Source organism: Siphateles boraxobius, unplaced genomic scaffold (assembly GCF_051911475.1).
Source record: "Siphateles boraxobius isolate OS27281-9 unplaced genomic scaffold, OSU_SipBor_1 12, whole genome shotgun sequence".
Lineage (NCBI taxonomy): Eukaryota > Metazoa > Chordata > Actinopteri > Cypriniformes > Leuciscidae > Siphateles > Siphateles boraxobius.
This window is the reverse complement of record NW_027508722.1, coordinates 25389549-25412727: the sequence shown is the minus strand read 5'-3', so window position 1 is coordinate 25412727 and position 23179 is coordinate 25389549. Positions and strand designations below refer to the sequence as shown.

General features: G+C 37.2%; 2 protein-coding genes across 9 annotated transcripts in view; both read left to right on the top strand.

Annotated features, from left to right (window-relative positions):
- Positions 1-12737, top strand: part of dennd3b (DENN/MADD domain containing 3b) — a 30910-nt gene extending 18173 nt beyond the window's left edge. The window contains exons 15-24 of the mRNA XM_077215619.1: positions 963-1222; positions 1308-1478; positions 4366-4495; positions 4598-4705; positions 6158-6297; positions 6646-6812; positions 7524-7663; positions 7891-8009; positions 8122-8259; positions 9758-12737. Coding sequence (XP_077071734.1) covers positions 963-1222; positions 1308-1478; positions 4366-4495; positions 4598-4705; positions 6158-6297; positions 6646-6812; positions 7524-7663; positions 7891-8009; positions 8122-8259; positions 9758-9961 — 1577 coding nt within the window. The 3' untranslated portion in view covers positions 9962-12737. The remainder of the gene's footprint in view (positions 1-962; positions 1223-1307; positions 1479-4365; positions 4496-4597; positions 4706-6157; positions 6298-6645; positions 6813-7523; positions 7664-7890; positions 8010-8121; positions 8260-9757) is intronic.
- A 2248-nt stretch (positions 12738-14985) lies between these two features.
- ptk2ab (protein tyrosine kinase 2ab) overlaps positions 14986-23179 on the top strand; it is a 64576-nt gene continuing 56382 nt past the window's right edge. For 2 of the 8 annotated variants that reach the window (XM_077215534.1, XM_077215523.1), the window contains exon 1: positions 14989-15167. Coding sequence is in view for 3 of the 8 variants with exons in the window: in XM_077215485.1 (XP_077071600.1) it covers positions 16875-16911 (37 nt within the window). In the remaining 5 variants the exon portion in view is untranslated. Of the gene's footprint in view, positions 15168-16764; positions 16912-23179 lie in introns of those variants that run through there. The other 6 variants (XM_077215495.1, XM_077215503.1, XM_077215511.1 and 3 more) reach the window with 6 other exon arrangements.

The window sequence follows — 23179 nt, the reverse complement described above, 5'->3', positions numbered from 1 at the left end:
TCTGACCATCTGAATGTCTCAACAGAAATCGAGACTCATCAGACCAGGCAACATTTTTCCAGTCTTCAACTGTCCAATTTTGGTGAGCTCTTGCAAATTGTAGCCTCTTTTTCCTATTTGTAGTGGAGATGAGTTGTACCCGGTGGGGTCTTCTGCTGTTGTAGCCCATCCGCCTCAAGGTTGTGCGTGTTGTGGCTTCACAAATGCTTTGCTGCATACCTCGGTTGTAACGAGTGGTTATTTCAGTCAAAGTTGCTCTTCTATCAGCTTGAATCAGTCGGCCCATTCTCCTCTGACCTCTAGCATCAACAATGCATTTTCGCCCACAAGACTGTCGGATACTGGATGTTTTTCCCTTTTCACACCATTCTTTGTAAACCCTAGAAATGGTTGTGCGTGACAATCCCAGTAACTGAGCAGATTGTGAAATACTCAGACCGGCCCGTCTGGCACCAACAACCATGCCACGCTCAAAATTGCTTAAATCACCTTTCTTTCCCATTCTGACATTCAGTTTGGAGTTCAGGAGATTGTCTTGACAAGGACCACACCCCTAAATGCATTGAAGCAACTGCCATGTGATTGGTTGATTAGATAATTGCATTAATGAGAAATTGAACAGGTGTTCCTAATAATCCTTTTGGTGAGTGTATATTCTAATGCTCATTTAAAGTTTATTTTTAGTGTTTAGCAAACATTAAATATACCAAATTAATAAATGTACTTTAATATACCTTTTTAAAACGGAACAATATTATATTGCTGATACTTAAAAAAAACAAATAAATATAATACATTTACTTGTAGTGTCTTATTGTTTTAATATATTTAGATTTTTAAAAAATATATAATTAATATTAATGTTATTAATAGTTTTAATTAAAATTAAAATAATCAGCTATTTAGCGTGACATTATGTAATAAATTTTGTTCTGATCTAGTCTATCCCTTTGCTTTCTCAGGTGGGCAGAAGCAGATTAATCCAGAGATTTTCAAAGTGTTTTACACCTTCTGGCAAAAGACTGAGGCAGTAGCACAGGAGGTTCTCTTGCCTGCCGAGGTCCTGGAACAGCTGGAAAACAATGAGTGTGTGTACAAGCTGTCCAGCTCTGTGAAGACCAGTTATGGTGTTGGTAAAATTGCCATGACTCAGAAGAGGCTCTTTCTGTTGACCACAGGCAGACCTGGATATGTTGAGATCACCAAGTTTAGGGACATTGAGGTTTGTTAGTGTTCATACCTGTGATTATTCTATTCAAACTGAGAAGTTAGTATTTGTGGTAACCTTATGAATCCTGTGAACCCAGGAGGTGAAGATCTCCACTGCTCCGTTTCCGCTTTTAAGGATCCCATCTCTAAAGATCAAGAACAGCCTGAGGAAAGAGATATTCGAGGCAAATTTGAAATCTGAGAGTGAACTGTGGAACCTGATGATCAAGGAGATGTGGGCTGGCAGAATGATGGCAGACAACCATAAGGTAAAGTTCACCTGTGCTGTGAAATATCTCAGACTGAGAAGATATTATTGAAAATTTGAAATCAAAATTAATCATTTACCCTTCCTTACCAACTTAATAATAGAATTTAATATGCATACAAAGGTTTCGAAGGCTTGGCACCGGTATGAATGATCTGTCTTTGAAAGAAGTCTCTTATGCTGATAAAACGCATCAGTCAAAACAGTAAAAATTGTGAAATATTACTACGTTTACTAAATAGATGTTTTCTATTTTAATAGAATTTAAAAGCATTTTTTTCCTGTGATGGCAAAGCTAAATTTTCAGCATCATTACTCTAATCTTCAGTTTCACATGATCCTTCAGAAATCATTCGGTTTTGGTGCTGAAGAAACATTTCTTATTATCAATGTTGAAAAACAGTTGTGCTGCTTATTTTTGTGGATACACTTTTTTCAGGATTCTTTGGTGAATATAAGGTTCAAAAGAATAATGTCAAAGTCTCTTTGGAGCTGGCAGTTCAGGGGACCAGGATGGAGCACGCTGTGAAGGCGACCAGGGCAGAGCCGGCAATTCGGACGGCGGAGACAACCCTTCGGGCGGCCACGGCGGAGATGAGCCTTCGGGCTGTCACGGCGGAGATGACTCTTCGGGCGTCCATGGCTGAGAGGTATAGCCCAAATTTTCTTGGGCGGAACTATGGGCTTAGGGACAGGCTCTGGGACAGGTTCAGGGACAGGCTCAGGGGGTGTGACGACGGTGAACTTGGCCGGAGAAGAGGGCTCGGGCTCGGCGGGCATGACGTGAACAGTCTCTAGCTCGGCGGGCATGACGTGATGTGCAGGCTCGACAGGACCAACGTGAAGTGCAGGCGCGGCAGGCCTGGCGTGGAGAAGTTAAGGCTCGGCAGGGCTGACGTGGAGCGCAGGCTCGGCAGGGCTGACGTGGAGAGAATCAGGAATGGCAGCCATCCTGGGATATGGCCCTGGAATGGTGGTCTAAGCGAAACGAGACCCCGGAACGGCGGTCTCGGCAGAACGAGACCCTGGAAAGGTGGTCTCAGTGGAATGAGACCATGGAAGGATGGTCTTGGCGGGACGAGACACTGGAAGGGTGGCAGTCTCGACAGGATGAGACACTGGAAGGGCGGCGGTCTCGACGGGACGAGACACTGGACACTTTGGGGAGACATGAACAGAAGGGATATCTGGGACTACTTTGACGGTGTAGGACGATCCACTCACTCACAGGATGTTGTCAAGGTATTCCCTCAAGGAACACGTGGTGGCAGTAGCTGGAAATTGCCTAAAGAGTGGATTCTCCAGACCTATGCAGAAAGAGTGCTTGAGGGCTCCCCCTTTCCAGGACACCTGGTGAGCGAGGTGGAGGAATTCCTCGATGTATGTCTCGATCGGGCGGTGATCCTGGGTGAGGTTGAGGAGTAGGTCGGTGGGATCTTGTGGGTAGAGGAGTATGCCCATAGTGCTATAATCTGTCTTGGTCTGGTCTTCTGTTATGAAACAGAGACTCACAACAAGGATGTAATGTGGAGAAACAGGTTTATTGAAACAAGAAAATGAGTACCAGTAGGTGATGACAATGGTGAATGTCTCTGAATGAAGATGATGAGATATACTGACAGTTTATGGTACTTTTGCAATTGAGGAAGGAGGTTGTAGATGTTGAGGAGAGAGAATGCTGGAACAAACACACAATGGAATGGAGAGAGGTAAGTAACGGGATGATGTCTGGAAGCAGGAAGACAACGGAGACGTTGGATACACAGAAGGTAGACGATCACATTTAAACATCCAAGGTGGGTAAAGGCGGGCATACACTGTGCGATGTCTGTGCGATTTCAGCAAGGTATCTTACTCACACTGAACGAGCAGATCGCATGCGATATAAAGCCAAAGCTCAGGATTTATGTGCTCACACTATACGGTCTGAACGTCGAGCTGCGACTTGACTGCTCACACTATACAGTACGTGTGAAATATGTGCGATAAACCCCCGTGCTGGGTTGGTAGACGATATCATGTCTCCAGAGATAATGTCAAAACAAGCATCAGTTATCAATATCAAGATGATTTAGCACTTCCAATTTATGTATTAAATTATTATTAGTATTATTGTATTAGGGAAGGCTAATTTTATTATTAAATTGATCTGCTATAATAATTAATTTGCCACGCAATCATTTCACAGCACATCGCCGCAATGCGCTGTGAGGACAATAAAATATTACATAGAAGCTTACTCCTCGAGGAATAATAATAATATAATTATATGCCTATAATTCATTATAATCGACCTTTGTTATAGACAATTTTCAATGAGGATCCTCTTTGAAAATTGTCTAAAACATTTAGATCGATTAGGCTACAATGAATTATGCATATCATTATATTAACAGTCTATAATATGTCTGAACACTGCAATATATAATGTGACTGTGTGTGGAAAGTGCTTTTGTGCTGACTGTGCTGATGATCAAATGAAGTGCAGGTGCGGTTGATTGGGAAGTGCATGCAGGTGAGGGCCAGGGAGGATGATTGGAATTGTAGCGAGGAGGAGGGGACTAGATGGTGACCGTGACAACAGTGTTTTTAATGGTAATGGGCAGGGTGTGTTTAGGATGTGTAGGGATGATTAATACCTGTCAAAATAATTTAAAATTAAAATAATTTTCACAATCGCTTTGCTACACCCTATTAGTTTATTTCCATTTCCAACCATTAAGATAAACATGCGCACACACACACTTCCTTCACTGGGTGTAAATTGTTCAATGTGCGTTGAATTCTCTTTCCTTACTTGAGGAGATAACTGTTCCTCCCCTTTTTAAAACACACACGCACAATTTAAAGTGCTTTATTTTGTGATCTTTGATCTCTTTTGTTATCAGGACCCCCAGTATATGCAGCAGGCACTGACCAACGTCCTGCTTATGGATACAGTGGTGCACTGTTTACAGACACAGAAGGCCGTTAATGCTGCCTCCAAATTGGCCTATTTTGAAAAGCTACGACAAGAAGGTGCATTTCCATCTATAATGTGTCTGATTCTCTACCTGTAAGAACATCTATATGATGAACACAGGAAAGCTTTATAGAAGTCTTTTGTCTTCATTCCCACAGTCCCCATGATCGTCCCTAGACCCACAGCAGAAACTTTGAAACACAAGATCAATCCATCCCAAAACATGATGAAGCCTCAGTCTGTCAATGTCTTGCTATACACTCCAGGTATGCATGCATGAAATAGTTATTTAATATATGTTAATGTTGTGGTAATGATATTCCTCCTGTCCCCATGACATTTCGCCATAATTTTACATTCTTTCAGAATAAAAATTTGTCATGGATGTAGCAAATTAAATATAATTATATAGTCAAGGAAAGCAGCAATGCCTGGTAGATCTCAAGCAGAATATCGTTACATGTGTATAAATATAATTTTGAAATAAATGGTTTTCTCCAAAACACGTTGGCCACAATTATTGGCACCTCTAGAATTTAACATTTCTCTGAAGTATATCCCCATTAATATTTACCTTTTTTTGCACACTAGGGTGACTAGGAACATGAAATTGTCTAGCTATGACTTCTTGTTTCACAGGAGTTTATATATGAGGAAAAGCAAAGGACAAATTCCCTTAATCATCAATCACAATGAGTAAAACCAAAGAATATAGTTCGGATGTACATCAAAAGATTGTTGAGGATCACAAAATAGAAAGTGGCTGTAAGAATAGCTAAAGAATTGAAAATCCCCATTTTGACCATCAAGCCAATAATTAAGAAATTCCAATCAACTAAAGATGTTACGAATCTGCCCGGAAGAGGACTTGTGTCTATATTGTCTTAATGCACGGTGAGGAGAAAAGTTTGAGTGGCCAAAGATTCTCCAAGGATCACAGATGGAGAATTGCAGAGATTAGTTGAGTGTTGGGGTCAGAAGCCTACCAAAAAAAAAAAAAAAAAACTGTCAGAAACAGTTGTCAGAAACGACTGGAACGTCAAACGGCACAGGGTTCTGTGGTCAGATGAAACAAAAAAAAGAGCTCTTTGGCAGCAAACGCGCTAGATGGGTTTGGTGCACACAAGGATAAAAAGTACCCCAAGTGTACAATTTAATATACCGTTGGATCTTTAATGTTCTGGGCATATTTTTCTGCTGAAATCTGGACATCTTGTTCAGATACATGGCATTGTGGATTCTATCAAATATCAACAGATAAAAAATCAAAACCTGATGGCTTCTGCTAGAAATCTTATAATGGGTCGTGCTTGAATCTTCCATCAGGACAACGATCCAAAACAAACATCAAAATCAACACAAAAATGGGTAACTGAGCACAAAATGAAGCTTCTGCCATGACCGTTCCAGTACCCTGACCCTGATGAGTGGAGCGAACTGAAGAAGAAGCGCACCCCCCCCAACTTAAAAAAGGATAAACAGTGCAGATTTATTTTTTTCAGCCATTTTTAATCATATTTAGCAGGGGTGCCATGCATTAATTCTGACCACAACTGTAAATATGTTTGTGTGTGTGTGTATTGCTTTGGATCTAGATTTTCGTTAACACCTAAATGAGAATGTGTAGCACATTATTATTTTTTTGTTTCAGTACATGAACAAACTGTTTGTGGAAGGTTTAATGTTAAATTACTCTTTTCAACTCAAACTCCTTCCAGGCCAGTTAAGTTTCTGCAACAGTGGTGTGGATGGAAACCCTAAGCTCTGGTGTGCCCTCAGCTGTGGGAAAGTGGTTGTGTTCGATGCTGTCAGTTGGTCCCTAATGCAAAACTGCATTAATTTAGGAGATTCTCGACTGGTAAGATGTTGCCAATCAATTTTGATTTAATAAATCAAAGATGATAGACAAGGAATTGAAGGCAAAATCAAATGTCCTTTTCTATTTAGTGACACTGACCTCAGTGAAAATGTGTTTTTATATTTTAGGATCTTCAAGTAACTGACTGGGTTTTTACCGGTTGACAGTTATTTAATAGTTACAGTCCTTTCTGAGAGTTTTCTTATTGCCACAGTAAAATGTATATGATGCCACCTTGTAGATTGGAGAATTGTAGCAGCTTTGTTTTCCTGTCTTGAACTCCTAACTGTAGCTTATGGATCGAAAGATGAAAGTATAAATCTTACAGTAGTGTTTTTTTGTGTCCAGAACTGCATGATGGGATTGGACCAAGAGCAGGTGTGGATTGGTTCTCAGAACTCTGTGATTTACATAATCAACACTCAAAGTATGTTGTGTCATAAACAACTGACGGAGCACCATGTAGAGGTCACAGACTTCGCTTTGGAGAAACTGAGCCCTGAGAACAGATTAAGGTAAATATTAGATGTAACCTCATTCAGTGGGTCCAGTATAATAATATATCATAATAATCTAATTTTATATAATATAGTAATATAATATAATGATGTCATAATAATAATAATAATAATTATATATATATATATATATATATATATATATATATATATATATAAACTATGGGTGTGTTATTAATTATCTACAGATAATAAAGTAAATTTATTATAATACAATTTATAGTATATATACATTATTTTTTTCTAATAGTTTGCTTATTATCTATAGATATGTAGATAATAATTAAACAAATAAATAAATGGAAATACTATAAATAGAAATAAATACTAGATAATATATGCATTTTAACTATATATTTTATTTTAATTTATTATAATACATTTAGTTTATGTATAGTTATAATTTATTAACCATGAATAGACACACACACACACACACACGTATATATATATATATATATATATATATAATACATTTGAATTATATCTAATATAAGTATTATTATAATTCATTTAGTTTTTTTATAGATAGATAAATAGATAGATAGATAGATAGATCATATTTACCTCAAAAAACAATTAAAAATGAAATAAAACAGTAATCTCACCAGCAGGCGGCAGCATTGTTTGCGATATTTTCTGTAAACTTGACAACTGTGGTTGAGAATAGAGATTATTTTATAAATACATTTTTATGTGTTCTCCAAGCCAAGCACAGGTGTATTCCTGTAGTGCAGATGGCACTGTGATTGTTTGGGACGTCCCCTCTCTGAAGGTGAAGATGCAGTTTCATCTGTCCTGTGACAGACTGCAGTCCATTCAAGTTCACAATGACGCCTTATGGTGTGGTAAGTTTGTCATCAGCCTAGTAAAACATGTTGTTAGCTAGAAGCTGCAACAGTCACTATAGATTTTTTTAATATTATATTTTACAAAAGCGTTTAGATGGCATGAAATAAACCTGTCATAGTTTTTTCAGAGGTTATCTGGCAACAGATAGCTTGACATTAATGAGGTTAATCTGAATATATACAGTATTTAATTTCAATTTAGCTTTTGTTTATTGTTTGTGAAGGTGCCAGAGATTGCGTAATGAAGCTGAGACCGAATGGAACTCTGCTTCGTAAGATTTCCCTACCAGACAATATGAAAACCACTGCCAGTGCCTTCAGCAGAGTCGCACTGCTTATGGAGGTTTGTGTCACCACAGAATCAGCTTTATTCATATATAATGAACATAGTAATTAATTAATAAAGGAAATAACAATTCATAGGCTCTTGTTTTGTGTTTTTATTTTATTTTTAGAGACGACAGATCTGGACAAGTTTTACAGACTCAGCAGAGCTTATTATATGGGACTCCACTGACCCCATCAAACCACCTAAACGGGTCACACTCCCCAGTTGCAGTGAGGTCACCTGTATGATCAGAGTAAAGAAGCAGGTACTCAGTCTGGAGGTGTAGATGGTACCTTTTTCATGACTTTTCCATGCTCATACTCACACGTACTGGAATTGTAAATAAAATCTTTAAAGCGATTAATTATTTTATTATGCAATTAAAATTAATTGAATTAAATATGATAATATATCTACTCACGGCACAACTGGTCAAAAGGATGGGGTCAGTAAGATTTTATTTTTGAAAGAACGCTGGTGAAAAAAACCTACACCAGAATGTAATTAGAATACTTTTATTTCATACTAAGTATACTACAAACATACTTCCGGGTAACTAAAGCGCATTAAGTACAAAATTATTTTTCCAATTTAGTAGACTTTATATCAATTAAGTATACTAAAAGTACAATTGTAGGGTATTTATATTTAGTACATATAAATGTATGGGTAGTATACTTAGCATAAAATAAATTTATTTCAAATACATTTTGGTACATTTATTTTTCACTAGGGAAGTGAATACTTTTATTAAGCAAGAATGCATTAAATTGATCAAAAGTGAGATTAAAGACATTTATAATGTAACAAAATAACTTTTTATTCATCAAAGAATCCTCACAATTTCCACAAAATATCAAATTACTTTATTTTAATATGTTCCTTGAGGATCACTTGTAATGTTGTTAAAGTTTTTTGCACAAAAAAAACAACCCTAATGTATATATATGTGGGGGAAAAAACCCACTATTATGATTGGCTAACGTCAATGCAGAGTCAACGCCAACGAGTGTTTTTTGACAACATTATCCATATAAAACCTTAATTTACAGACAAAGCATTTTGAAATATTTTACTTACGTAAAAGAGCTATTTAAACTGGACGTGTCAAAGCGAACGCACTTCCACTTGTCCTGTTGTCGACAGACTCAAGTGTGTGGAGTATGTCAGAGACTAAATGCACATCTGTATACTGTATTCAGTGTAGACCGTGTCAGTGATTATAATGGATTCTATTAGCTTTTAACGCTTTGCAACACTCACATCCAGTGTAGGAAAATGTCAGCCGTTAAGTGGCATGTCCTATGGTGTGATGATGTATTCATCGATGTCTTGCTCTGAAGGCAGGTATTTGCAAATGTATTTGCTCTTGTGATGTCACAGATCCCGCAATATCAAAACGAGACGTTTTTGGAGCTTGATTAGAGCAGAACGATTTAAGCTTTGAAACTTGCATGATGTTTCAACGGTACAAAGACCTCTTATATGTCAAAAGATCCAAGCAAATTTTCTTCAGAGATAATTAATGTTGAATTTTTTTATCAAATAAATGCAGCCTTGCATAAGAGACTTCTTTCAAAAACATTAAAAAAAAATCTTACCAATACTAACCCCAAACTTTCACACAGTAGGCTAGTTTGTCTTTTTGTTTGTTTGGTGATATCAATTCTTTGATACAACATGATGAAATAAGAGCATTATAGCACTTTGGATGTTGATCTTTAAAGAAAAACAAAAAACAATAACATTTCTCCTCTTTCCAGGTCTGGGTTGGTTGTAGTGGTGGGTCACCCCTCAGCAAGGTTGTGGGGAAGATCTTTGTGTTGGACTCTGAGAGCCTGGAAGTTGAGAAGGAGCTTGAGGCCCATGAAGACATTGTTCAAACGCTGTTCTCAGCAGAGGACCGATACATACTCAGCGGCTCTGCAAAACTTGATGGTAAAATCGCTATCTGGAGAGTAGATTAAACAAGCTGAGAAGGTCTTAGCTTCACTTACAGTGTTGCATCAGGTTTTGCGACATGAGCTCAGCTCCTCAGCTGTCTGCACATAAGGGAAGAATATTTCTGTGGACCCTGCTTTTAATTTTCTTAAATTTGATTCTTGGAAGATAAAGCAGAAGAAAGGGAGATTTATTTTATTCACTTTATACAAAAACTGTACACTGTATACAAAAATATTCTATACAAAATTCACATAGACTTTTTATTATTTCATGTTCTTCACATTCTCTCTAACTATATCTGTTCAGTTTAATGAAATACACACACTTTTGCCCTTTGAAAGTGTCATGTAACCCTGTCAGCATGTGGTGAGTAGAGCAGCTACTGGTTTTAATTGGAGTTAGACAGTCACTATAAATGGGAGTCAACCAACTACTACAATGCTATTTGTACCAATAGTTCTACATCTATTTCTCAACTTGCAGATATAAATCAGCATTTAATACTAATTGCTCATTAGATGTCATTCCTTTTCGTCATCTTCTCCAGGTTCTGGATGTTGTGGGCCGAAGAATTTTGTGTATTGTAAATAGCATTCTAGCAAATGGTCCCATCTTGTCTAAAGCATGCTATTGTATACCTCTTCTTAAAAAGCCTAGACGTGATCCATTAGTTTTCAGTAACTATTACCCGATTTCAAAGTTGGCTTTTTTATCTAAAATTTTGGAGAAGGCTGCTTATCATCAGCTGCTTTAATTTATAAATACATATCATATTTTTAATAAATTACAGTCTGTCTTTTTAGGTCTAAACACAGTATATAGTCTGCTCTTTTAATAAATAATCAATGATTTATTGCTGCTGGAAAGTGAGCTGTTCCGCTTCTCCTTGATCTTAAGACAGCATTTGATACGGTTGAATATGAAATTCTTTTAGAGTGTTTAAGTCAGTGGGTAGGGATCCGAAGAAATGCCCTCAAATGGTTTTCTTCTTATTTAAAGGACAGAAGTTCTCTAGTACAATTGGGAATTTTTCTGATTCTGTAGTTTGTGGGGTTCCTCAGGGGTCAATTCTGGGGCCAATATTGTTTTCTTTGTACATGCTATCACTTTGTCGAAAATATAATGATGGGTATCATTGTTATGCAGATGACACTCAACTGTATCTTCTGTTGAAGGCAGATGATGGATCTGCATTAAATGCCCTGATGAATTGCTTAAGTGACATTCAACTATGGATGGCACAGAATTTTTTATAACTTAATGAAGCTAAAACAGAATGCCTAGTGTTCGGCTCCATTATGTCACCCAAGCATATACTTGATCGTCTAGGTCCTCCTGCCTCTAATGTAGGCTACATAAGCAAGCAAAGCATAGTGATATTTGATTCAGAGCTTAAATTTGATGTAAACTCAGTTGGGAAGTCTGGTTTCTTTCATTTAAGGTGCATTGCAAAAATAAAATCGATTTGAAGCAGGTTATACAGGCTTGTATATTTTCAAGTTTGGACTACTGTAATTCATTGTATCTACGGCTTCCTCTTGTTCTGTTGAACTGACAAAATGCAGCAACTAGGATTTTGACTGGGAGTGGACCAAGTAGCAGGGCAGTGCAGTTTTTTAATTAAAGGTCCTGAAATCTCGTCTAAAGTCCAAAGGGGATTGTGCCTTCTGTATTGCTGCACCCTGCCTCTGGAATAACCTGCCTTTGGATATTACATGCTGAACTACATTGGGTCATTTTAAATCCCGTCTGAGGGTGCATTTACTTGCCCAGGCATATGGCTGAGTTAGCAGTTGATTACACCTCGTTTTACTGTTGACTTGTATTTTAATGTATTTTTGGTTTGATGTTTTTGGTTCTTTGTTATTTATGCTGTTGAAATGTTTAAATGGAAAGCACTTTGGCCAACTCAAGTATATCAAATAAATAAATTAAATTAAGAACCAATTGTTGTGCACTTGAAGCGTATGCTGCTTCAGGAATGGGATTGATCAAACCTCAACCGTGGGAATGTTTTTCTGTATAGCAACCTTCATTTATATAGTGCTTTTTACAATAAAGATTGTTTCAAAGCAGCTTCACAGTGATAATAGGAAATTAAAGTAACAAAGATTGTTTTGGCTTTACAGCAGCTTTAGAGTAAAGTTATTGTCCAGCTAAAGTTAGTATAGCCTGAGTATAAGCAAAGTCTTTGAAGCGTGTAGCTATAAAATATAAAAAACAGTTTAATATATCTTTCTGAATGAATTTGAAAGCTTTCAGTCCTTTTAAAAGCTGTTCTTATTTCAAAAGAGCTGAATATAGAATCGGGTGAGGTTTGTGCAAATGCCTTGTACACAATTTCCTGAAAAGCCTTGGATCAAAGGAAATTGAGGTCCAAACACCAGCACTGCCTAAAGATGGACTGAAGCCATAATAAGTAGATTGTGTAACTGTGTGCCAAATTTTGTGGTGCCTCTGGAATGGCTTGTAAGATTGTATGAAACTCTCTTTTACACTACTATCTATCTGGGTTTTTGTTATTGCAGGGATCTGTATTTATTTCATATCAGAAATGATTTAGGGGGATTTTGTAAATGTCTGGGTCATATTTGGTCCCCAGCCAAAAAAAAAAATAAAAAAAATTAATGACACTGGTTTCTTGTATACAAACAATACCGGATGCACGCGCATCCAGGAGGCAAAAAACCTCGCTACCTTTTATGTGAGTTCTGTAAAAGAACATTGTAATCAACGTAGTTTTCGCATTGTTTGTAATTTCTTGTTGACTCAAAAATAAACTGCAATTTCAGAGTTGGATCTGTTTGTTTGTGTTTCATATAACATTATGTAAAACGTCCAACTGTTTACGATTCAAAATCCAGACATACTTTGATGCATGTATGAATTATCATGTTAGACTACGTTAGTAATGTAATAGCCTCTATAGAGCCCGAATTTGCTTTTATATAAGTTAACCTTGTTTACGTTACTTTACGACCTGTAACATATCATGACTGCACACATATAACTTTACTGTAAATCAAAGATTTTACGATGGATTATGTGGGAAGCCTTAGTACCTCCGACTGTGGCGATTATATTAAAAAACTTACTCTCAGCAATGGCGAGATCTTGCCGGATCCCTACGCAATATCTGGTCATGTGCAGCGCGTCAAATACTTTGATGCCGCACCGAATTTTTGTGTGTTGAGGTCAGATGTGCTCCCTAGTCCTTTACTCCGGTACGAAGACCGCGGGTCTTTTGCCTCTTGGTTGCGTGCGCAAGCAGTGATGACGTCACCAAGAAATCCATGTATAAAAACCTCAGCTCTGCTTGTCCTGAGGCTTCCTACACCATAAACTTAACACAGTAACGAACAATGACGTCGATTTTACCATATCAATCTGAGCGCGAGTCCAATAAAAAAAACTATTTTGAACACCATCTTTCAAGAGCAAACTGTTTGCGAATCCCACATTGAACTCTTAGATTTGAGAAGCAGTCGTAAGTAAAATAAAGGGAACGCTGCAAAAGTTTAGGATTATACTGCAGTGGTATAATGGTAAAGATGAGTTTTAACCACTGATTCTTCACATGCTCATCATTGGCAGTAAAAAAAATGGCTTTACCTTCACATTGTAGAGCACAGCTTCTTCTCGACATGATGCTATTATCCACAGGAATTAGCTGCAGTTTGAGGGGGTTCAAGTTTTCCCTTGCGTCTGCGCACGCAATAAGTGGGCGTGGAATATGCTAATGCTTCGTCTTGACGTCACAACGAAACGGCCTATGACTCGTTTGAAAAACGATTCATTTCATTGACTCAGAGTCGACTCTTACTTTTAAAAGACAATAACTTTATATACGGTGCACTTTCCAATTTAAAACTTTGCAGGATGTTTTCATTCGCTTAGATCTTTGTTACACACTACATGTAAGATCATTTTCAAAAATCCATAATAGGGACACTTTAAATAAATATGACTTAATAAACATGGAGCCATTCTGAATCAGCCCTCTCGCTCTGGAGGTGTTTGCAGAAGGGGCCCTTGGCTGTTTTTTGCCACCCATGCAGAGAGCAGTGATTGGCTGATGTGTAACATTCTGACCCTGAGGTCAGCCATATAACTGTCAGACGTCATTGGAAGGAATTTTGGGGATGTGTCTGGAAGACAAAGCCAGCACACATCTATCCTGTCCCTAGTCCCTGGATTGTGTGTGTGTGTAGGCGTGCAGCACATATCAGTGCTTTCAGAGCTAGTGCGTGGCGGAGTGAATTTGTATAATTGAGAAGCAAAATAACAGACAGTTGATTCATAGAATTATTAGTTTTGATGTCAAAGAAATATTTTGTGAGCACATTCTTCTGTAAAGTTTACAGGTGCATATCATACTGATGTAGTCAAGTCAAGTGGATGGTAGGCTATTTTTTCCTTAGTTGGTGGCATTTCCAAATTAATCTCAATCAACACCAACTTCAATATCTATAAGGCTAGTCTACTGTACCAGTAGCCTATATATAGATTATTATTATTTTTCAATCTAAAAATAATCATCAGCTAGATAATATTTTTGGTCTCAGGTCGAGTCAGCCATATTGGAGCGAGCGATTCAGAACTGCAGCAGCCAGCGTTGGGAAGCCCGAATCATTTACTCTATCGGTTCGTTCGACCCGATTCACTGATTCATTTGAGTCATCATTCTAAACGGGTTCCCTGAAGTCTATGGACTTCAACACATTTAGTTAAATTCGCGGCATATCGCTGTTTTCGATTAAGTTGATACAAATGTAGGTTAATGTTAAAGATGATTTGCATTTGATGGTTTCACTTGAATTGAGAGAAAGATTTTTTTCCCTTTTGTATATCTTTCTTTATTTTTTTTCTAATTTTTTTACAGATACATATTCCTACCCGTCACACATGTAGCGTTAGTTATAGCTATCATGTCACTCATTGTAGTTTTTAATGTCCGTCCTTGCAGGCCATTGATTTTCGAGTCAGTTCTAAATAATGATTAAAAGGTGTCGGTTCAGCATAATGATTCATTCGCGAATCGGTCATCACTAGCAGAAGCGCGAGTGAGAGCACGAAAGAGGGAGGATTCCGGCTTCAGATCCACTACAGACCCCACGGAGCCTGAACGGACCCACAAACAGTGTTAACACGGGATACAAACTAAAGCCAAACATTACAGGGTGTTTATCAAGGGGCGCGTTTTTGGAGACATTCGATGAAAATAATATGGTAAATATTGGTCCCTTGTTAAGAATGCACGTTTTATATTTGCTGTAATAATTGCAATAAGTGTGTTAGCCTGGTAGCATAGCGTGAGGGGCTCGGATTTGCACTGGGACATGAGTGGGCTTTCCTGGGCCAATTTGACATGTTGTGTTGAATTACATTGTGATTGCGAGGCGTGTTATTGCATTGTAGCGTGCTTAGGATTCCCGTATCATTATTAAATTTCTGATTAAAGTCATTTATGCACGGTTTTGCAGGAAAAATTCTCCTGGCAATGAGAAAGAGACCATACCCAGTAATTTTAAGCCTTTTACCAATGTTTTATTCCTCACGGAAAATGCGTCGTGTCAAATTTAACACCAATCTGCATGTTTAATAACCCGGTGTAAATATGTCATGATCGCTGTTGGTTTGATATCTTCTTGAGTTAACTGTGTTGTGATAGGGGCTGTGTATTGTTGTCAGACTGTTTCTGTTCACATGGTGAACTGAAAACAATAACAAGACAATGCAACCAGTTTTGTGCTCAGGCAAGCTTTATTAGTATTTGCCCTATGATACTTTTTACCAATAATGTATCAAGTACTTTTTTTTTCGCTGCAGTCCGTAGTTTTTTCTCTTTGTCGCCATCTCTGTTCGAAATCTGCAATTGCAGTTATTCGCGAAATTATCAACTTTACGTGGGTTGTGCCTCGGCACGGCACAACGCGGATGAATCTAATGTTTTGAGGAGACTGTGCGGCTGTGACTGTGCGACATCTTCGTTATGTGTACAAATGTGACGTAATGACGCAAAGACATGCTCGAATTTGCCGCGGAAATCCACCAGTACCACTGGAGTTAAATACATTCTTACAAGCTTACAGCTTTGAATCGAGCTAAGGCAAGCAGATAGTTTTGGACAATGGCTGGTTATTTGTTTGCTCAATTTATTTTGGATAATTTTTAACCATTTATTTAAAAAAAAGTTACAGACTGGAACTTTAATGACTAGTTCTGATAATATGCAGTAATGTGGCTGATTTGTTAGGGAGGCTATGTAGCCCAATATCTCAAACTGGTTACATTCAATTCGAATATTATTTTATAAAATAGAAGAAAAAACACATTGGAAAAGCTACAATAATTAGCAAGGAGATTATGATATCTCTCCCCAACCATATTCAATTATTGATCTGTTTATCAAAGTTCTATTTTTTTATTCTGCTGTTTTTTTTATGCTGATTTAGAAATTCTTGAACGAATCATTTTGAAGCGGTTCTTTCTATTGAATCTGTTGAACCGCCTCGCACAACTTTTCTGAATGATTCGTTGACGAATCACATTGATTTTTTTTCTTCTTAAATCAACATGTAGGCTTATACGAAACCAAGTTGGTTTAAAAATAAAATTTTATCAAAACATGTGAAATCTAAATGCTGTAAATAACCTTGAAAAAACAATAACTAATGATGCAGATTGCAGAACCGGTTGATTGCAAGGACCTGTTCGAGAGACAATTCAAGTAAATGAGTCAGTAAGTGTTTGTTCTTCACCTGCTTTTTATGGATGTTGACCAATCAGAGCATAGATATTTGGTGGGCGGGGCTTTTCTAGGCGTGTGTATGTGTGGGTATCAGGAACCCTTTGCAGGTATTCTCTAGCGTTACGTCATTAGCACAGGTAAGGAGCACTGAGGAAAGAGCCTAGAAAGGTACATGGAAATACATCATGCAGTACTGGAGTTTTCTAAGTTGTGCTAGTGCAGGTACGTGAGTCTTTGTTATAGTGCTGGCATTAAACACAGGGGCATTGTGTAATGGTAATCATTCATTATTTACAAGCTGCTCCAAGACAGGAGGAGAGTTTCTAACAGGCAGCTTAGGGTCGGAAGCTTATGTCACATTATATATATATATATATATATATATATATATATATATATATAAAACCCATCCATGTGAATTATCTCATTTGAAAACATTGCTTTGCGTACTCACATATGGGCTCATCTATAAAACAAAGGGCATTTTTTCTGCTTCAGGGTGGAGTAGGGTTACCTCAAGCCAAATTTCCTATTTCCAATGCAAATGTGATCGGAAGAACTCCAGGAGGCTTGGCTTGGTGTAGAGCTGTGCTTGAGGCTATGTTTTTATATTGTGGTGTTTTTTCAGTAAGCCTTGATATTTGTCCTCAAATACTAAATAAAAGAGGTGTGCCTGTGTGTACAGCCATTTTTACTGTTATTGCTTAATGTACACGATCCTGTAAATGTTTTAAAGAATGTTTTGGGTCATTATTTTGGTTTGAGTAATGGTAAGATGGTAGTGTCTTTAGCTTGTGGTCTTTCACATGGTGGTTTAATGCTGTGTAGTAATATATTAGGTTTTGTTTTTAAATTTCGTTCGCCATATGCAGGTTATGTGTAATGCATTGCAACATTTGTTTAGAACAAATTCCTGTGTATTTGACAAGTCTCAACATAGCTTTGGTCCGCTGCAGGTATTGGAATGATCCACCAGGCAGGCACAGCAAATGTTGCTTATACATTATATCAGCACTGATGTAAATTTGAGAAAGCTATACTGTTGATGTTTTAAGAGTTTAAATAATTTTCAGTAACCTTTCAGTCAACTTGGATTGAAGAGTAAAGAGACCATTAAAGGAATATTACGGGTTCAATACAAGTTAAGCTCAGTTGACAACATTTGTGTTGATTACCTCAAAAAATGACTTTGACTCTTCCCTCTATTCTTTTTTAAAATAGCAAAACCAAGACTGAGGCACTTGCAATGGAAGTGAATGGGGGCAAGTTTTGGCAGATTTAAAAGCAGATTCTGTATTATTTGAGCTGTGAAGCTGTTTAGTCAATCATTTCTTGCATTCATTTTAGGTGTCATCATGGCATCAAAGTTGTAAAATTTAACATAACTTCACAGAGAAAAGCTCAAGCAGTGATTTTTTTTATATTTTTTTTTACACAAAATCTTGTTTACATCTTGTGTCTATAATACTGTTTAACACATTGGCTCCATTTACTCCTATTGAAAGTACTTCACAGTAACCTATATTTTCATCTCTTTAAAAGAAAATGAGGGACAGTGGAAATTACTTTTGGCGATAATCAACATTATGCCGCAAATGTTGAGCTTAAAGGACAAGTTCGGTATTTTACACTTAAAGCCCTGTTTTAAGATCGTTTCTGATGAAATAGAACTGTAAAGATTGAAATTTGGACAAATGCTGCTGTCCCGAGAATTTTCGGTTTCTGTGTTAGCACCCCCCCACCTCGACAATGGTTTCATAGGGGCACTGGAAGAATCATTCATAAAACGCATCAAGCTTTAGTTTACTGACAAAGTGGTCTGGGGTGTTCACTGATATGCTCACACAAAAATAGCTGCAAAAGATGCTTTCCAACAGGTTTTATCGTAGTTTTTGTCCAACTCCATTGACTTGTATTGGATGTTCTGTGAGGTAACGGTATTACTCTGCTGCTGGAGACGAAAATGGGGTTGTTTGTATTCTTTATGTATGCAGTCGGGGTATCGTAGGCTATGCTATCCAAACTTTGGCAAAGGTGCATTATCGCCACCAACTGGGCTGGAGTGTCTATTATTCAAGCTCTCAACGGAAGAATGTCCGGTTGTGAAGCGTTTGGAAAAATAGGTCCTCAGTTTTACAACGAATGGTAAAACACCTGTTGGAAAGCATCTTTTGCAGCGATTTTTGCATGAGCATATCAGTGAACACCCCAGACCACTCGGTGAGTTTCACGTCTTTGTAAACTAAAGTTTAAAGCGTTTTATGAATGATTCTTCCAGTGCCCCTAGGAAACCATTGTCGAGGTGGGGGGGTGTTAATACAGAAACCGAAAATTCTCGGGACAGCAGCATTTGTCCAAATTTCAATCTTAACCGTTCTATTTCATCAGAAACGATCTTAAAACAGGGCTTTAAGTATAAAATACCGATCTTGTCCTTTAAATTACTGAACCTGGAATATTTCTTTAAATATATTACCGTTATAAATGTTTGTTGTTGTTTTTTTGGGAAGAAAAAAACTTTTACATTTATTATATGAAAAATATATATATATATGTATATATCAAATAAATGCTGTTATATATTTTGAATGTTAGTCATCAAAGAATTCTTAAAAAAGTGCTACAAATATTAAGCAGTACAACTGTTTTCAATATTGATTACTGAGTAATGGCTGCTGAAATGTATCTTTCTCATCTCAGGAACAAATCAAAATATATTAAAATAGAAAATGTATTTAAAATTGAAATGTTTTACAATATACATATCTTAACTGTATTTTTATGAAATAAAGGCAGCCTTTTTTTGAGACACTTTTTATCAAAAAAATAAAACAAGTCTTACTGACCCTAAACTTTTGAATGGTAGTCTAGTTATTGAATACTTCCATGTGTATTTTTTTTTTGTTTATTCAGTAACTGAACTAGCTAATCAAATCATATGATGGTCAGTCTGACATTGTAAATATAGCTATCAGCACCTTTGTTTTACTCATGTTGAATCGTGTTTTGCTCGACTATTGTCTTGCCTTCAAAATCGGAATCTTCGTTCTACTGTCAGTCTTGTATCTGATATTGATCGATGAGTGTTGACTCAGTGATGGCTTGCGTTGATGAAGTTTTATGCCTGCATGGGTGAATATTTATGTTACCATGACTCTGTCCAGAAGCGCGTCAGGAAAATTTGTTAAAGAAGACCCAGTTTCAGCTACCTGAAGTGCTGCTAAACCGAGCATTGGAATTGTCAGGTGTATATTATTAAGCCAGGCCATGTTGAGTGGAATGTGGATTTATTCATCTCAGCCAGGCCTCAGGCTCTTTTTTTCCTCTGGACTATTCATTAGGAGAATTATCCTGGGCTGCTTTTAGGTCGTAGTGTGACATGGTGACATTTTTCCCTGTTATTATTACTATTGATTGGCTGAGGTTTGCGCTCCTAACTGTTTTAGAACAGCTGAGGGTTTCATTAGGTTACAGAGTGACAGGGGTCAACAACACAAATAGCAGCGATGAGACATTTCTGTCTGACTGATTTCTTTTTAATGATAATTTTTACTTTTCAGGGAATATAGTTTTTGGGAGATAATGTTCTGATCACATCATCTAGTGTGGGGTGTTCTGTGGTACCCGAAAGAAGATATTTTGAAAAATGTGGTGTCTTTTGAGTCCAAACAATAAGTCAATGGAATCACTATGGACAAAAACATTCTTCAAAATACTTTTATGTTTCACAGAAGAAATAGTCAGAGGTTAGGACCGGCAAAAGGGTGAATAAAATGATGACTTATTTGTAATTTTTGGCTAGACCATCCCTTGAAGTCATCAGTGGTAAAGCCCTGTCATCTTAGATTGATTTAGTTTGCACGAGACCATTCCAAACTTTCCGAATGTGTGTTCGAAATCCAGAATGGTGAGAGAACATTGTGGTTGGTATGTTTTTCGTCTTAACTTAGGTCTTCTAAACTAAATCCCTTCAATCTAGTGCGCTTCCCATAATATTTACGCATTAGGTCAGTAGGCAGAGAGTAGGCGGTCTTCTGTGGTCGTTGGAACGTTTTGACTGCTTGCGTTTTCAACTACCTTTGGAAGTGGACAAGCTCAAAATCTTTTGGACCCCGTTTACACCTGTATTTGGCAACGTCCACTTGTGATCCAATTGATGAAAACACTTCTTAATACCAGGTGTAAACAGGGCCTAATTAAAGTCATCTTACCATCTGTACTTTAAAACAGATCTCAATTCAGTGTTTGTCAGTCAGCAGCACCAACGTGATGATGAGTCTTTATGGCAGTGTCACAGAGCTGTGACTGCTGAGAGGAAAGATAAGAGGTTAAGAAACGGGTTGTAAGCAGAGGGGGGCTTTGAGAAGGGTTTGCACTGATGGATGTCTTTTGTAGATGCTGTTGAGAGGGGTCAATCCTCTCCTCGCTGTCTCTCATTCTTACTCTTCCTTCTCCCCTGTGGCTTACTCTCCTCCTATCCTCTGCCCTGAGTAAAACACATGTCTCTCTGTTATGTTTTTGACTCTATTTGTACTTGCTTTTAAGAAAAGCAGAAGGGATACAATTCTGACCAATAATTATTTGGATGTTAATGTGGCGGATAAATGGCATGACATAAATTCAAATACTTTTTTGTTTAAATAAATTAAAATAAAATAAAAACTAACTAGTAATTGTTTTAAATAGTCCAAGTAAATTTAGACATCACAAAATTATAATGTACAGTATAAGAAATTAGATTCAATTTGAGATTTGATGAGCATTACATTTAACAGTGTACTTAAATTAGTTTTTATTAAAGTGATTGTAAGATCAAAAGCATTTAAATGTACAAATAGAGGAATTGAGCATGTGCAATTAAATCTAATATTTATTGATACCAAAAAACTAAACAAATCTTGAATATCCGTTTATATCAACAACTGATATGGTATAGAATAGATTCCTCAAAATATTCCAATGGAACTTCCTGTTCGCATTCGTTGGAAAAATTAGTTTGATTGAGGATTTTAACATTTAGAAAGATATTTTCCGCTTCGCTCTCTGTCACCGTGAGTGTAATATTTAGCTTGCTTCTAATATTAGTTTTCATGTTATTTCCTAGATTTATTCTTTGTGAAAAATGATCTGTGTCATTATAACTTGGCATCAGCGTTTCATAATAACATCTGACGTTCTCAGAAAACTTGTGCAAGATCATTTGGCTGTTATTCAATAAGCAATAAAGATATTGGCTGTCATCCCTCTTGAGTCTTGCGTGGTTTTGCTTTTTTATTACGAGTTTTGTTTTTTGTTGGAAAATTAAAATAAAACCAGCTTCTCATGGTAGCTAGAGTTTCTGGTCCAAGCTCGTCATTTATGGTTCAAGTTGGTGTAGATAGCTGTTATGGCTGGAGGTTTATCTTTTAGACAACCTTAAAAAGAAGCTGCCATATTCCTAAAATCCGTTTAAGTTAGAATTATGTTTTTTCTCGCACCGCACAGTGTTTTTGTCTTTTTCTTTTTTTTTTTTTACAGAGACATTTGTTTTATATTCCTGTTGAAAACATTGCTGTAGCATGTCTGGCGGTTTTTGGAATTGAGCACTTTCTCGAATTGGTGTGATGAATCAGTCAGGAGATTATGTGAGCGAGAACATCTCAGCCTCTTCTCCTGCTCTCACTCTTACAGCCTTACAGTCAGTCCTGGAGGTACAACACAGCCTATCACAATAGACAAATGCTATGTGTGTGTTCATTTATGACAATTTACTGATCTTCTCAGTTTTCGATGAAGGATGGCTTCAGTGTTTTGTTTCTCTGAACTGTCTATTTTTCACAATTACTGTCTGCTTCGCTTCTATTTCCCTCTAGTGCTACGTGAGGTTTAGGTTGATTGCCAGTTTGATAGCTGCCTGCATTTATGAGAAGATCTCACTGGCATTAACTGTAAAGCTGAACATAGTTCACAGAGTGAAAGTTGGTCACTGGCAGAGAAAAACAAACCAGATTTTTATAGGTTTTGTAGAGTACTGCAGTGACCTTTGAATTAAGTGCAGTCTTATTTATCATCACAGTTACAAAGTCTGACCACCCTTTGTTTATTCACCTTTTCAGCGGAATGCAGTGTGAAACACTGATGCTTTGAATAGCTGAAATGCACTGCATTCCAATTAAAGTGCAGTGAAATTCAGCATCTACAATGAAAAGATTATCCAGCTGTATAATGAGACGACTTTTCTGTGGTTCTGATCGTCGCTCAGCCTCTGGTTGACCTGCAGTGGGCTCAAGAATGACCTCATTCTCTGCTTTTTGTATCACTCTGTCCCTTCTGTGTTCTATAGTTTCATGCTAATGATCCTCGGACATATTTCTATTCTATTGTGTTATGTTGTGTTCCAGACAAACATTTTTTCATGTTCAGTTTTTTGTTAATGATCACCGGACAGAATTCTATATTCTATTCTATTCTATTCTATTCTATTCTATTCTATTCTATTCTATTTATTCTA